This window comes from Vicia villosa, unplaced genomic scaffold (assembly GCF_029867415.1).
Source record: "Vicia villosa cultivar HV-30 ecotype Madison, WI unplaced genomic scaffold, Vvil1.0 ctg.000364F_1_1, whole genome shotgun sequence".
NCBI lineage: Eukaryota > Viridiplantae > Streptophyta > Magnoliopsida > Fabales > Fabaceae > Vicia > Vicia villosa.
Window position 1 is genome coordinate 669,990 of NW_026705165.1, and position 13,441 is coordinate 683,430.

The window sequence follows — 13,441 nt, forward strand, 5'->3', positions numbered from 1 at the left end:
GTTAGAAAGATAAATAGTTAATGTAAGGGAAAGGGCTAGAAATGGTACCAGTGTAAGAAGTGAAGCAAAAAGATTGCTAAAGACAAGAAGAACTTGATAATGGGGATGAATTAGGAATAATAGACCCAATAATAAGGAAAATATGGCAAGAGGACGAATCATTAGAGCTTAAGAGAAGAAGAAGAAGAAAGGGTTCACAAAGAATATAAAGTTCAAATATGATAGGTAACATAAATTGTTTGAAAGGTCAAATCAACCTTTATATAATGAAAAGGATTGAGTGACTCAACACTACAGAATAAAAGAAAACACAAGGAGAAAAATTAATGGTTCATATGACACCTCGAAAATGTAACGACACTTGAGTGCACTCGAGTATTCTAGGGGAAAGTATCACGCCCTAACCTATGAACCTAGGTCAACATGTAAAGATAACACGTGAAACATCTCAATGATGAGATTGACATTTGATGAAGTTGTCTCAAAAACTTTTTCTACTTATCAACACAGGACCTCAGTTAAAAGTACTCGGCCTAGTTTCTTAAAAGGTTTCCGGTGCATCACACCACAACAAACCTTGGAGGCAACTGTTATGGGCCGACCATTGGCCCTATATGTTATAGGTTCAATATTTTCCCGTTGCATAAACTAACTTAAATCTATAATTCACTATATTCTCTTAATTCACAAACTAAGTGTTAATATTACAAGTTCATCTCATGCAACCGCATTAGAACATCTCTCATCACCGTATTGATAATATGCAAAAACAATTCTAACTCCAGACCAGAAAAGACTTAATTCAACTATCTTCCTAAACCAAACCATGTAAGTGTCCTACTTGTACACACAAAAATTAGTCTATATACACAAATTCAAAGTCAAATCTCAAAGTCAAATGTACTATTTTTAAAATTGAGCATATCTAGTTAGAGACCAACTAGTGTTTGTACCAAAATAAGACAGTATCTAGTGTTGTTTATTCCCATTCCAAATAGAGTGCATCAACTCCGGAAGAAAGACAGACCGCCCTTCTGTCCTTCCTCCTTTCTTCTCCATCTCACCTTTTTGAGTTGACCTCTTCCAACAATAGAATTCTCCATTCTCCATTTCCTATTTTTATCTTTCCCATCCCAAAACCCTATTTCATTCTCTGTCCCCTTTCCCCTTTTCAGTTAAACGGTTAAAAAAACCTTCTTTTTCTTCTCTGTCAAAAAAAAAAAAAACCATCTTCACCCAATTTCGTTTTCCCTTCAAATTTCACTTTTTTCCATCTGGGTCGTTCCCAATTCCATCAAAACCTAAAAGGGTATAATCAAAATTCGAAATTTGAAGCTTTTGTTATATGGATCAAAACGAAGAAGCGATTGCGAAAAGCGAAAACTCGTTAAGCTTTTCACCGATAAAGAGTCACAGATCGTGGCTTGAAGTTCGTCTCTTCTACGTTCGAATTTCACCTTGCGTAATCGACAGCGCTCCCGAATGTTTAACCCTATGTTACCCGAAACGCGAAGTTGGTTTCTCTCTTGTGATCAACGGTTCTCCGATTCCTGCAATTGATTCCGCGCCGCCGCTTCCTCTCCGCCGTGACCGTGTCGACAAGGAGTTTGCGGAGGTTACATACGTCAGCACGGATAATGTGAGGATCACGGGTGGTGCTGAATTTGAGGTGTATGAGAAGGATGGGTTGTTTCTTTGTGGGTCGTTGGAACGGTTGGATACGGATTGGGGGAATGGGTCGGGTTGGGAGATGGATTGTCATGTGGCGGCGGGGTCGATTGGGTCGGGTTCGTCGGCGTTTTTTCGGCCGAAGCTCGGGGTTTCGGCTCCGTCGGTTGAGGTTTATGTGGCGGGGTGTTGTTCGGGTGTGCCTGTGATTTTGAGTAAGACGATTTCGATGAGTCCGAGGAGGAGAGTTCCTAGGCATGCTATTTTGGATGCTATTCCTGAAGATGAGGAGATGAATGTTATAGAGAAGGATCATGGTAATAGTATGAATGGATTGATTCCACACCCCAAATTGCAGGTATTTTTGTTTTTTTATTTTTGTTTGAGAAGCTTTTTATCATTTAGTATGAATTACGAATTCTCAATTTGAATGAGTAGGTTTGGTTTATTTGTTGAGTTTGATGACTATGCATTGGCATTGTGAAAAAGCTTGAAGTTTATCCAATTGTAGATTATTGTGATTGTGATGTTGTCACATTTTGTCCAATGCTCTTTTAAGATCAAAAATCACTTTTGATTGAAATAATCACTTTTTATTATAAAGTGTTGTCTGTCGCGGCACTATATATTGCAGTGGAATTTGATCAAACAACTCTATTACATGATCTGCGATTGATCACTTTGGTAGATTAGGATCCTCGGCATGTCAAAGTTATTGCTTAGAAACGATACGCTGAATTTTAACATTGCATTGTTATCACACACACTCGCACCTTTAATTGCAGCTATCTGGCTACACTATAAAGGTTAGAGATTTTGATTTTTCATTTGTTTACAAGCTGTTTATATCAAGGAAGTATTCTGATGGCATAGCTATAGTAGTGTTAATATGTCAAGTTCATAATGAGTCTTGTTTGTAGTGGTAGTAATATGGATTTGATTCTACGTTTAGAATGCCTTAGACGTGCGTATTCGATGAAGCTGCATTTTGTAGCTTCTAGTTTTTCATGTTGGAAATGCCTCGTAATGCGAGAAATGAATTAGATGTGTGTATACAATGAAGCTGCATTTTGTAGCTTCTAGTTTTTCATGTTGGAAGTACCCCGTAATGCGAGAAATGAATGTGTGATGAGTTTCCAAACATATACTTATACTGCAATCCAGTCCAGTACTTTCACTACCTAATAAAAATGAATCTCCAATTTGGTTCCTGCAATTGTAGGTCATTGTTAGGGTAGTTCCTTAAATAAGAGAGATTCACACCAAAAAAAAGGTCACGAAACTGTTAAGTGTCAATCATTTTAGTCCAGATATTATGTATGTTGTAAAAATTATATAAACTGTACAAAAAATTCAATATAGCATCCATCCCAGGCCACCAGCTTCTATCTCTGTAGCATTTTTGGGTTATTCACGCCACCAGCTTCTATCTCTGTAGCATTTTTGGGTTATTTGCTCTTCTATGCTATTTGAGGTTTATATCGTAGCACTGCCTTCTGTATGCAATTATGTCATCACTAAAATGATTCACCTTTCTAGTTTTTATTGGTTACTAAGTACTATGTTCATTTCATAGTCCGTTTATATATCGGTAGTTACTGGTCTAACTTCACTATCGTATCTGAGTCTTAGGATTTCTTAAATGCTGATTGTTTTTCCATTGATGATATCTTGCAGATAACGGGGTCTGCAGGGTCAGAAGTTGATGATTATGATCTTGAAGGGAAGATGGCGAATGGTTTCTACTCTCAAGAAATGTATCTTGGCGAGGACGGACAACTCACATGGTTCAATGCCGGAGTTAGAGTTGGTGTCGGGATTGGCCTTGGGATGTGCGTAGGGATTGGAATCGGTGTTGGACTACTCATGCGTTCATACCAAACAACAACCAAAAATTTTAGGAGGAGGTTTTTCTAATCGATAAAATAACGAATTTACTGCTCTTGATCAATGAGAAACCAAAAAAGATATACCGGAGTTGGATCAACAACAACTTGAATGCATGAATCGTGAGTGAAAGGCTATGCATGCATCGTTTAGTTTTCGTAGGTTTGGTGCATTCGCTCATGCTTTCATGTATTGAAGTGCTGTTATGCATCCTATGTATCAAGTAGGCTTGAAGTTTGCATTTTATAGAAGATTTATCTGATCCTCCAACAACAACAATAGGTGTGAATGAAAAGGTTTGAGGATGGATACTATGGTTTGTGCCAGCAGGAACAAGTGTTCAATGGCCAGCTTCAAGTTTGAGAGAGGTTTTAAATGTGAGCTTGTACTGATATTTTACTGTTCCTTTGCCTGTAGATTTTTTATCAATTTATGCAAATTTTGATATGTATATATTTTTTCTGTTTCCATGATAAGTGGCTTTTTTAAATAAATAAAAGAATATACCCTTTTCATTTTCAATTTTAATGGCAAATATAATATATTAATAAAGAGTTGAAAACCATCCGAATACAAAAGAGGAAGATATTAGTTAGCACAATAACTGTTAAATAGACCACAACAATAAAATAAAAACAAAACAAAAAAAGGTACACAAAGAAGAAAAAAAACAAATAAGCACCAAACAACTAAACACCTTGAAACATCTCATAGAAAAAACACCTATGCAGCTAGAACCACAACCATTGTCTTCGAGTAGATTTCAGATTGTCAGAACCACCATTAACAAATCAAAGACCGCCAAGAGAGAATATAAAACCATGACGATTATCTTCACAATCAAAACAAACACTCTTCTATAGGTTAGAATAGAGGATAGGGTTCAGAAGTCCGTTTATGACCATTATCAACATCATAATCAAAACAAACACTCTTATATATGTTAAGGTAGATGATAGGGTTCAGAATTCAATCATAGAAAGTATACAAGTTCACCTCTGTTTTACCAATAAACCGTTTTCAGATAAAAAAATATTTCTCTCCTCCACTCTTTCACAATTGTTAGAACACCGTTAAAAATATCATCATTACAATTACAATTCCTTCAAATAGGCCAAACAATGAAATCACTTTTTTTCTTCTTAGTATTGTCTATAACTACACTAATCATGTATCAACCAACCATTTTAGGTTAGTGAATGGAGTTGTTGGTGGGACAAGGAAAATGGATTTAAGGGAGGAATCTAATAAAATTCAAGTCTTGAGAGTAGGAATGAAATCCGATACAATATAGAATATAGTAATGAAAGATAATTTTAGAAAGAAGAAATATTTGTTATGAATTCAACATATTTATTTCGTTCACTTATATGGTTATACATAAACATGTTGATAACAAACTCTATCAATCATTGCATAGAAATAGGGAAAATAGTAACTAATTTTACTAAGATGATAAAATCATTGCATAGAAATAACAAAATAGGAAAATAGTTGATAACTAATTTAGCAACTCTAACATTTTCTTTGATCATCTTCACGTGAAAAACAACTAAAGCAATTGCAAATTCGCTATTAACTGTTGGTGGTGATGTTTCAGAACTAGATCAGATAGATTTGATTCTTGATGGATTATCTTAAGAGTATAACCCGTTTGTTGTGCAAATGTATGGAACAATTGAAACTTTTTCTTCCTATAATGTTGAGGCTTTTCTCTACGTTCAAGAAGCACAACTTGACAAGTTTCAACAGTAATTGGTTGTGGCAACTCTATTAGCAAATGTGGCTCACACAAATCATCAAATGGGTGATGTGTGATCCAACTTCAAGCTCCCATGCCAGAGGACACATATTTCATGGCAGGGCATGGTAGAGGACACTCCTCACCTAGTACTTGACCTATTTTCTAGGTGTGTAGAAAATATGGGCATGTTTTGATAGATTGTTAGCACATGTTTGATGAGAATTGTACACTTGCATCAATTCAGTTGAAATCCCTAAAATTTCCAAACAGCTCCACTAATAAGTGTGTTGCTTCTAATACTGAACCTTAAGCCATATCTTTGATGTATAATGCTCATGAATACTCATTGCATAAGGACCTTAAAAGCCATACTTGGTTCACTGACTCAGGTGCTTGAGACCATCTTACCTCTAATCCTTGTTTTTTGCACTCTAAGAATTCATATAAAGGCCCGAGTCGTGTCAATGTAGAAAATAGTCAATCTTTAACCATTAATTGTGAAGGCTCTTCTAGTGTTTATACTCATGCTTTTCCTTCCATTTGTATGTCTCTGAATGATATCTTGCTAGTACCTTACATTACTCGCAATCTTAGTATCATACCCCAAAATTTGCCCATAATATTTTTCAGATATTTTGACTCACATGACTTTCAACTGCTCAAGACTATACAAGATTTGGGCACACTTACCTGACTCCTAAGCAACAAGCCATAACTAGGGTTTTGCTTCCCTCCAAGTAAAATCAACTTCTGATACTTCAAGTAGACTTCATGTCCTCTCATATGCCTGATAGTATCCTCACATCAAATTTCAAGCTCTGATTCATAGGATTGCTCAGTCAACTGTTCAAATGGTCAACAGTCGACTAGTTTGACCTAAAAGTCAACTATGGTCAAATCACACTCAAAACTCCTGATTTTTGGTCAACATAAACATTTTTATTAAAATTCATCATTTGATCAAGGGTTGATCATGATTCATCAAGAAAAGCTTCAAAATCAACAAATGTCCCAAGTTTCTAAATTAGGGTTTTGAACTAAAAGTCAACCCAACTTTGACCAGCCATAACTTTCACATGGAACATCATAAATTTCCCAACCAAATCCTATTTTGAAGGAAATTGAATTCTCTACAACTTTTCCTCTTTAAAGACAAGGCCAAAGATGCACCATTTGAGAGATATGAGCCAAAACATTACAAGTCCTTCTAGAAGCTCGCAAAAAGCTATTTTTTGTCAGGAACTATATGATTAAGATAAAATCTTCAAATGCAAAAAAGGTTCTAAAGTTGCTTGTAAAGGACATCTTGGGGTTTCTAAAAAGTCCTAGAACACCTTTATAAGGTTAAAATTGAGAAAGATATGGATTGCTAAAGTTGGGTAAATTTGTGAGAATGCATGAAATGCAAAGTGGTGAATTTTGTTGTTTTGGACTCTTGGGCCTAAAATTTGGTTTTGAATCATGACCTTAAGCATATCCACGACTTCTAAGCCCATTAAAGCATTGACATGATTTTTATTTGTTTTTATCTTGATTTTTATTCATTTTAAATCAAAATAAATCAAGATAAATAAAATAAAATATCAATTAAGGAATAGGCAATGCATGAATTTGATTTTTTTAATCAATATCAGTCAGAGATTGCCTTGGAGCTCAAGTATATTATTGGAAGCATGATTGAGATATGATTGACCCAAAAAAGAAAGTTTCCATCTCATTTGAAAACCAAATTTCAATCTTCAAATATGGGAGATTTGATACAAGTTTTCTAACCTAATTCTTCCCATATAAGTAGACAAACACATCTAAAGGCAAGAGGACAAAAAAAAAATAGAGGAGCAACTAGGGTTTCCATATAACAAAATTGTAAGAAAACTAGGGCACGACCACAAGCTCTTCCCAACAAGTTTCAGTCAGTTCCAAGTGTCATACCCCAAATTTGTCCTACCCTTTCAATTTTATCTGGCTTAGGCTCATGCATTTCATAGTCTCATGTACATACCTCCCACTAGGTCATCTAACATATCATACATTAATTCGGTGAATAAACATCTGAAGCATGGGATCAAGAGTATTAATAGCCAAGGTTCTTTGTGGTTAAGTTTCTCCTCTCCATTTCAAAATTATCAAGCTATAATAGCATCCTTGGTAAGATCCTAAAAAAGAAAAAACAGCAAGTGCTCACGATTTCATCAAAAGATACCGGTAAGATCGCGTGGGAATAAGGTTTGGCACTTTCCCATACCTCAAGTAACCAAGTGCGTATCTCGAGAAAGAACAAGGTTTTGGCTCATTGCATGAGTGTGTTCACTAGTTGGAGATTAAACACGGGGTTTCATTCATTTCTATGCTTCAAGTCTAATTCACTTCAAAGATCCTTCAATGGATTACTGTTGTGGAGTTTGAGTGCAATGGCACAGGAGATTGAATGGTTCGTTTATGTTGGTCAATACAATCTTGGGCTCACATCATATGCTTGTTACTTTTAGAGCACAAGTAATTCAAAGGAACAAGTTGTATCATTGGCAAGGCTTAGTTCAATACTCCTTCATATAAGGACCGGGTTCAATTCATTTGGTTTACAAGGCATGTTCATCAAGTTCCAATCTACAAAATTCATCCAAATACCATTCAACATCCATTACGAATTACATTTAAGAATATACAAAAAAATCCATTACAAATCCTGCACCAAAAGAGGGCATTCAAGTCTTCACTACAAAAATCATATACATTCCATCAATACAAAATGTCAAGATCTCATTCAAATTTTATCACTTACATCCAAGAAATTCTATAAGAAATTATTACACCAGAACCCTTTACGTCATGAACAAGACAAGAAAAGTAATAAACAAGAAGAGCAAATTCATCTTTCATCTTCCTTGATAAAGCATCCTTGTTCTTTGAGCCTCCGGTACAGTACCACTCCATGTCGCAGCCTTGCTATGCTTTCCTCTTCAAGCTTTTAAACCTACACCATCCACATATCCACCTGCTGGAAAGCTGTAAGAAAACCAGAAAAATCCTCTCTATGCTGCAGTAGCGGCCGCTCCGAATAGTCCACATATACCATGCCCAAACCTGCAGCATATTGCAAAAAGATCCAATTCAAAACCAACCCTATACAGTTACAAATCAATTTCACTCTAACCTAAATTCATTCAAACCAAAAGCCATACATGTAAGACATACACATTCAGGTTCAAACATTATCCTATTCAAACCATACTCAAGCTAATTTCAAACAGCACCACTTTCATCCCACAAAACCAATGCCAAATTCATCAGGGAACCTGCATCACGAAATTAACTCACTCAGTCTATACGCACTGCCACGACAATTCACCAGAAAAGAGAACTTGCTGCATTAAAGTTTCGAACCGATTCAATCACACTAAACCAATCTACATAACCCCTCTACCATTCAAAAATCAATCAGCTCTGCACACAATGAACAATACCTGTCATCAATCAATACAAACATCATAAGTTCACTAGCCTAGTCCATAAAACTAACCTCCAGCATCACATACACAATCCAGCATACACATTCAGGATCATTTGGTTTGTTCACATACATGTGCATCACAATATACATAATTCCAGAAACAGAAAAAACTCAACTTCAAACCAGACTTATACCAGAACAGACCCCGCGGTTTCATTGTCACAAGCAAGAGGCAGAAGTAAGTGGAAAAAGGATATGCTAATCATATGCCTTACCCAATAAGGAATTTGCGAGGGCATAGCTTCGACGATTCCAGTTCAGCCAGGGAGCTTTTCTTTCAAGCCAAGTGTGACATCCGAGATTGTTGGTGGCGACGGTAAGCAACCACGTACTTCTATTATCCATCAGGGCAACACCGAGTCATTAAGCGAAAAGTCATGGCAGAGAGCTGCATCCGCTTATCTAAAACAACTCTGCACATAGTAAACAAAAAAAGGGAAACCAGTTCAGAATATATGTGGACAAATAGATGCAGTGCGGTTCAGATCCAAATCCGTTACCAAACTAACAGTTTTGTGCCAGCAGCTAATCATATTTCCAAAACTAACTTTGAGTTTCAGTTTTGAACTCTCACTTTCCCTCCACATTCAGTTTAGAACCCCTCTCTTCATAAACAGTCAGTAACTAACTAATCCCTAACAGCTACTTAACAAACTCCAACAGAAAAAACAGACTGGTAACAAACCCCTAACTAACTCTCGGATCCACCCTCGAATTCATAACAGAAAACTCTCATCCAAGGGCTCTCATCCACTCACCTCTAACCGATTCTCATTCTATCTCCTAACCGACAAAACAGATCATAACAGAGAGAGAAATATCAAAAGAGAAAACTAACCTTCAGAATCGTTTCTCTTCACCTCTATAAAATCAGAACCACCATCATTCAGAACTCTTCTTCATTCTCTCATTTTCACCACCTTCATCTTCATTTCTCTCCACCATTTTTCACTCTCATTCATCTTCATTCACCATTCTGCACTTCCATTCATCACGCACCACTCTCCTTCATCTTCTCCACATTCAGTCTTCAACACCATTCTTCACTTTCATCTGCAAATCCACCTTCGATTCAACAACTTCATTTATCATCTTACTTCTTCAACTCTGAAAATCTCCATCGAGAAGCAACATCATCATCTTCGTTATAGCATCATCTTCAATCTGCAATCACGTTCATCACCATCAATCAACTGCAATATCTTCAATCCTCTCAACTCAGAACAACAACAACGCAATACAGAGCAAGATTCAGAAAACAAAAAGAAGATAGAAGAATAAGGAGAAGAGGAAGAGGAGTAGAGGAATAGCGTGTATCGGAGAAGACATAGAAAGATGAGGATCACCTGATAGTTGGAGCGCTCTTCTGAAGCATCTTGAGCGCATCGTCGTCCTCGAGTCATAACGACTTACCAAAAGCACCTTCTATTCCGATTCAGAACAATCGTGTTGAGGGTTAGAGATAAGATAGAGTCTGGATTCGAATTTCGAGGATGGAGACGGTGGCTCCTGGTGGTCGGTAATCGCAAGACGGGGAGAGAGGCGCCGTCGCCGCTTGGTCCGAAGGAAGAAGGGGATTTGATTTCAAAGGCCACAAAACACGTAACCCTAATTCTTCCCCTTTCTAATAATTTTTTTTATTTTTTAGCATATGTTTTTTAATTGAATTAATCTGAATTAGGATTTAGATAATGAACATTAATTTGATATTTGACTGATATTAATGGATACTAATTAGAAATTAGCATAAGATTAGAGTCAATTGGATCTGATTAGAGAATCTGATGATGGACTGTTAGGCCTAGTACGAACTTGCTTCATTCTCACCCCCATAGGCCCACGCACCCTCGTTTTTGGCCACAAAAATTTGAGAATAAAAAAACAAAAAACGTTTGGGCCACGTTGCTGAACGCACCCCCCCTTGTGGCCTGCTGCACCATTTTTAGCTAAACAAAAATCTGAAACAATGCCTTTTGGGCCAATACCAGAGGGCCTGCGCCCCTTTGCTCTTCACACCAGCATATCCAATTTGCACCCCTGTTTCCCTTTATCTTTTAATTCAAATTTTAGTTTAATTAGTTTTTCTTGTTATTTCTTTTAATGATTAAATGCTAATTTTTCTATTATTACTTTGAGACTTTACCATGATTTTTGACGCAAAAAGGGACACATAAAAACACTAGTTTAGGCTTATTAGAATGTAGGTTCTTTAAGTGCAATTTAGACTTGAATTAGGAATCCCCCATAAAAAGCTTATAAAAAATAGTAGATTCTCTTAGGTTAATTTTGACATTTAAAGTTCTTTTATAAAACCCATAAAAATGGTAGTTTTTTTAGTTTCGTTTTTGTACTAATGCTTGAATTGTTTTGTGCTAGTGCCATGTTAATTTTGTATAATTGTTGTGTGACTTTATTACTTGTTTTTGGCCATATTTTTGGCCTATGTTGTTAATACCGCTTGTATGCTTCTTTTAGAATCTATCCCATGTTAACATTAGGATTTAGACTTGTATAAACAACATAGATTAGAATGTTAGATCTAGTTCCCTATTGCATTCTTTTTCTTTTCAACTTTAAAACATTAATAAAAGGAAGAGGCGAATCACATTAAGCAAGTGATAGAGAAATGAGTGGGATTCATTCCCTAATCTATTTCTCAATCACTTAGTGGCATAGAAACGAGTGGGATTCATTCCCTAATCTGTTTCTCGGTCACTACTTAATGGGAGAGAAACGAGTGGGATTCATTCCTTAATCTGTTTCTCAAACATTAATTAATGGGAGAGAAACGAGTGGGATTCATTCCCTAATCTGTTTTTTCAAACATTACATAATGGGATGGAAGTGAGTGGGATTCATTCTCTAATCTGCTTCTCGATCATTATACATTTTATGTGATTCGAATCGTGAAGTAAATTCCCTTAAAAAATACACAACCAAAAACACATAAAACACCTAACAATGGTTCAAATTCAAAACAAAGTAGAGAAAGTGGTGAGTGGCCCGGTATTGGGAACTGTTCATCACTCATCTACCCTAAAAGACACAAACCAATCTCTCTTTTTCTTCTCCCTAAGGGCATTGTTATTTCCGCTCGAACGCATCGTAGGCTGTCCCCTTATGCAAGAGCGCGAACGTTAACTCCGCCCAACTAAAAAACACAAAACAAACAGAAAATCGTGAGCCGAGCTACGGTAACTCTGATTCCTGAAAAGGATACGTAGGCAGCGGGGTAGGGCCCGTGCGAGTAGAATTCTTTCTTTTCCCTACATTTTGCATTCATTTCGCATTTAGACATAGACATAGTACACACCCATTAGATAGAAACAAACATAGGTGGATACCATCGAGTACGATGGGCGCGAGGGGTGCTAGCACCTTCCCCTCGCGTAACCGACTCCCGTACCTTGATTCTCTGGTCGCAAGACCCTGTTCCTTCCTTTGTTAGGTTTTCTGATATTCCTTTCCCTCAATGGGATAAATATATTGGTGGCGACTCTGTTCATTTTTCGCGAGCGTGCGACAGCTGGCGACTCTGCTGGGGATGTTGCTAGACCTGTTGCTGGTCCATCCTTAGTGAGTCGATCCTAGCCTATCCGTTTGTTTGTTTATTTACTGGGTGTGCTATGTTTTGTCTATACGTGCATTTATTTATTTTATGTATTTATTTTATGTTTCATATGTCCTGTTTACTTTCCCGCTTGCATATCATGTTTATTTTCCGCATGCATCTGGCTGGATTGGGATCCCATTCGGGACCATATATTTTCACTGTTTGCAGGTTGGGTGGGATGTTCTATGAGGTAAAAGGCCCAATACCCAGGCCAGAGTGACACATAGGATACCTAGGACAGAGTGGATAGTCATGACGCCAACAGAACGTCAGGTTCTGTTGATTGCGATCATGAGACCCACGACCAGTCGAGGTTCAAATGAGATACCGTTGTTGGCATGTATTTGCGACAATGATGGTGTTTCAGGAGAACTGATAACGCTGGAAGCCATTGACCTACCTTGACCTAGACTACACCTGTGAGTGGGGTGGGATATACATGACAGGTACCGTTGGTGACTATTCTGTTCTGTTGGTGACTATTGGTTTTCCTGGTATCCAAAAAGGCGTCGGACCTTTGATCCTGTGACATTTGACCTGTATCAGTTATTCAGAAGTTTGTATGGTGGTTACTAAGATTATATGGACCTTGATCCCATGCCTTTGCATTGCATAACATCATTGTTCTATCCACTCCATTTATGAAAGATCCTAAAGTCTATTTCCAAAAAAAAAAAAAAAAAAAAAAAAAAAAAAAAAAAAAACCACTCCATCTCCTCAGGACAAATTTCAGGCCTTTGATATTTAATCTTCTTTTACCTCGAATGTTCGAAAGGCTAGCGCCAATCTCACCTTCAGGCTTAAGACGATTAAATAGGGGCAGCTGTCATACCCCAAATTTGTCCTACCCTTTCAATTTTATCTGGCTTAGGCTCATGCATTTCATAGTCTCATGTACATACCTCCCACTAGGTCATCTAACATATCATACATTAATTCGGTGAATAAACATCTGAAGCATGGGATCAAGAGTATTAATAGCCAAGGTTCTTTGTGGTTAAGTTTCTCCTCTCCATTT

At 37.1% G+C, this 13,441-nt stretch overlaps 1 protein-coding gene across 1 annotated transcript; it reads left to right on the forward strand.

Moving 5' to 3' along the window:
• The first annotated feature begins 954 nt into the window (after window positions 1–954).
• LOC131627479 (uncharacterized protein At1g01500-like) lies at window positions 955–4,008 on the forward strand. The gene is made up of 2 exons (XM_058898334.1): window positions 955–2,026; window positions 3,346–4,008. Exons 1-2 carry the CDS (start codon window positions 1,346–1,348, stop codon window positions 3,583–3,585), a joined length of 921 nt encoding a protein of 306 aa, XP_058754317.1. The 5' UTR covers window positions 955–1,345; the 3' UTR covers window positions 3,586–4,008.
• The last annotated feature ends 9,433 nt before the right edge of the window (window positions 4,009–13,441 follow it).

Excerpts from the sequence above, each read along its gene's own strand:
- LOC131627479 (XM_058898334.1), top strand. The coding sequence starts at position 1,346 with ATGGATCAAAACGAAGAAGCGATTGCGAAAAGCGAAAACTCGTTAAGC. Across the intron at positions 2,027-3,345 it reads TTCCACACCCCAAATTGCAG|ATAACGGGGTCTGCAGGGTC; the intron begins GTATTTTTGTTT and ends GATATCTTGCAG.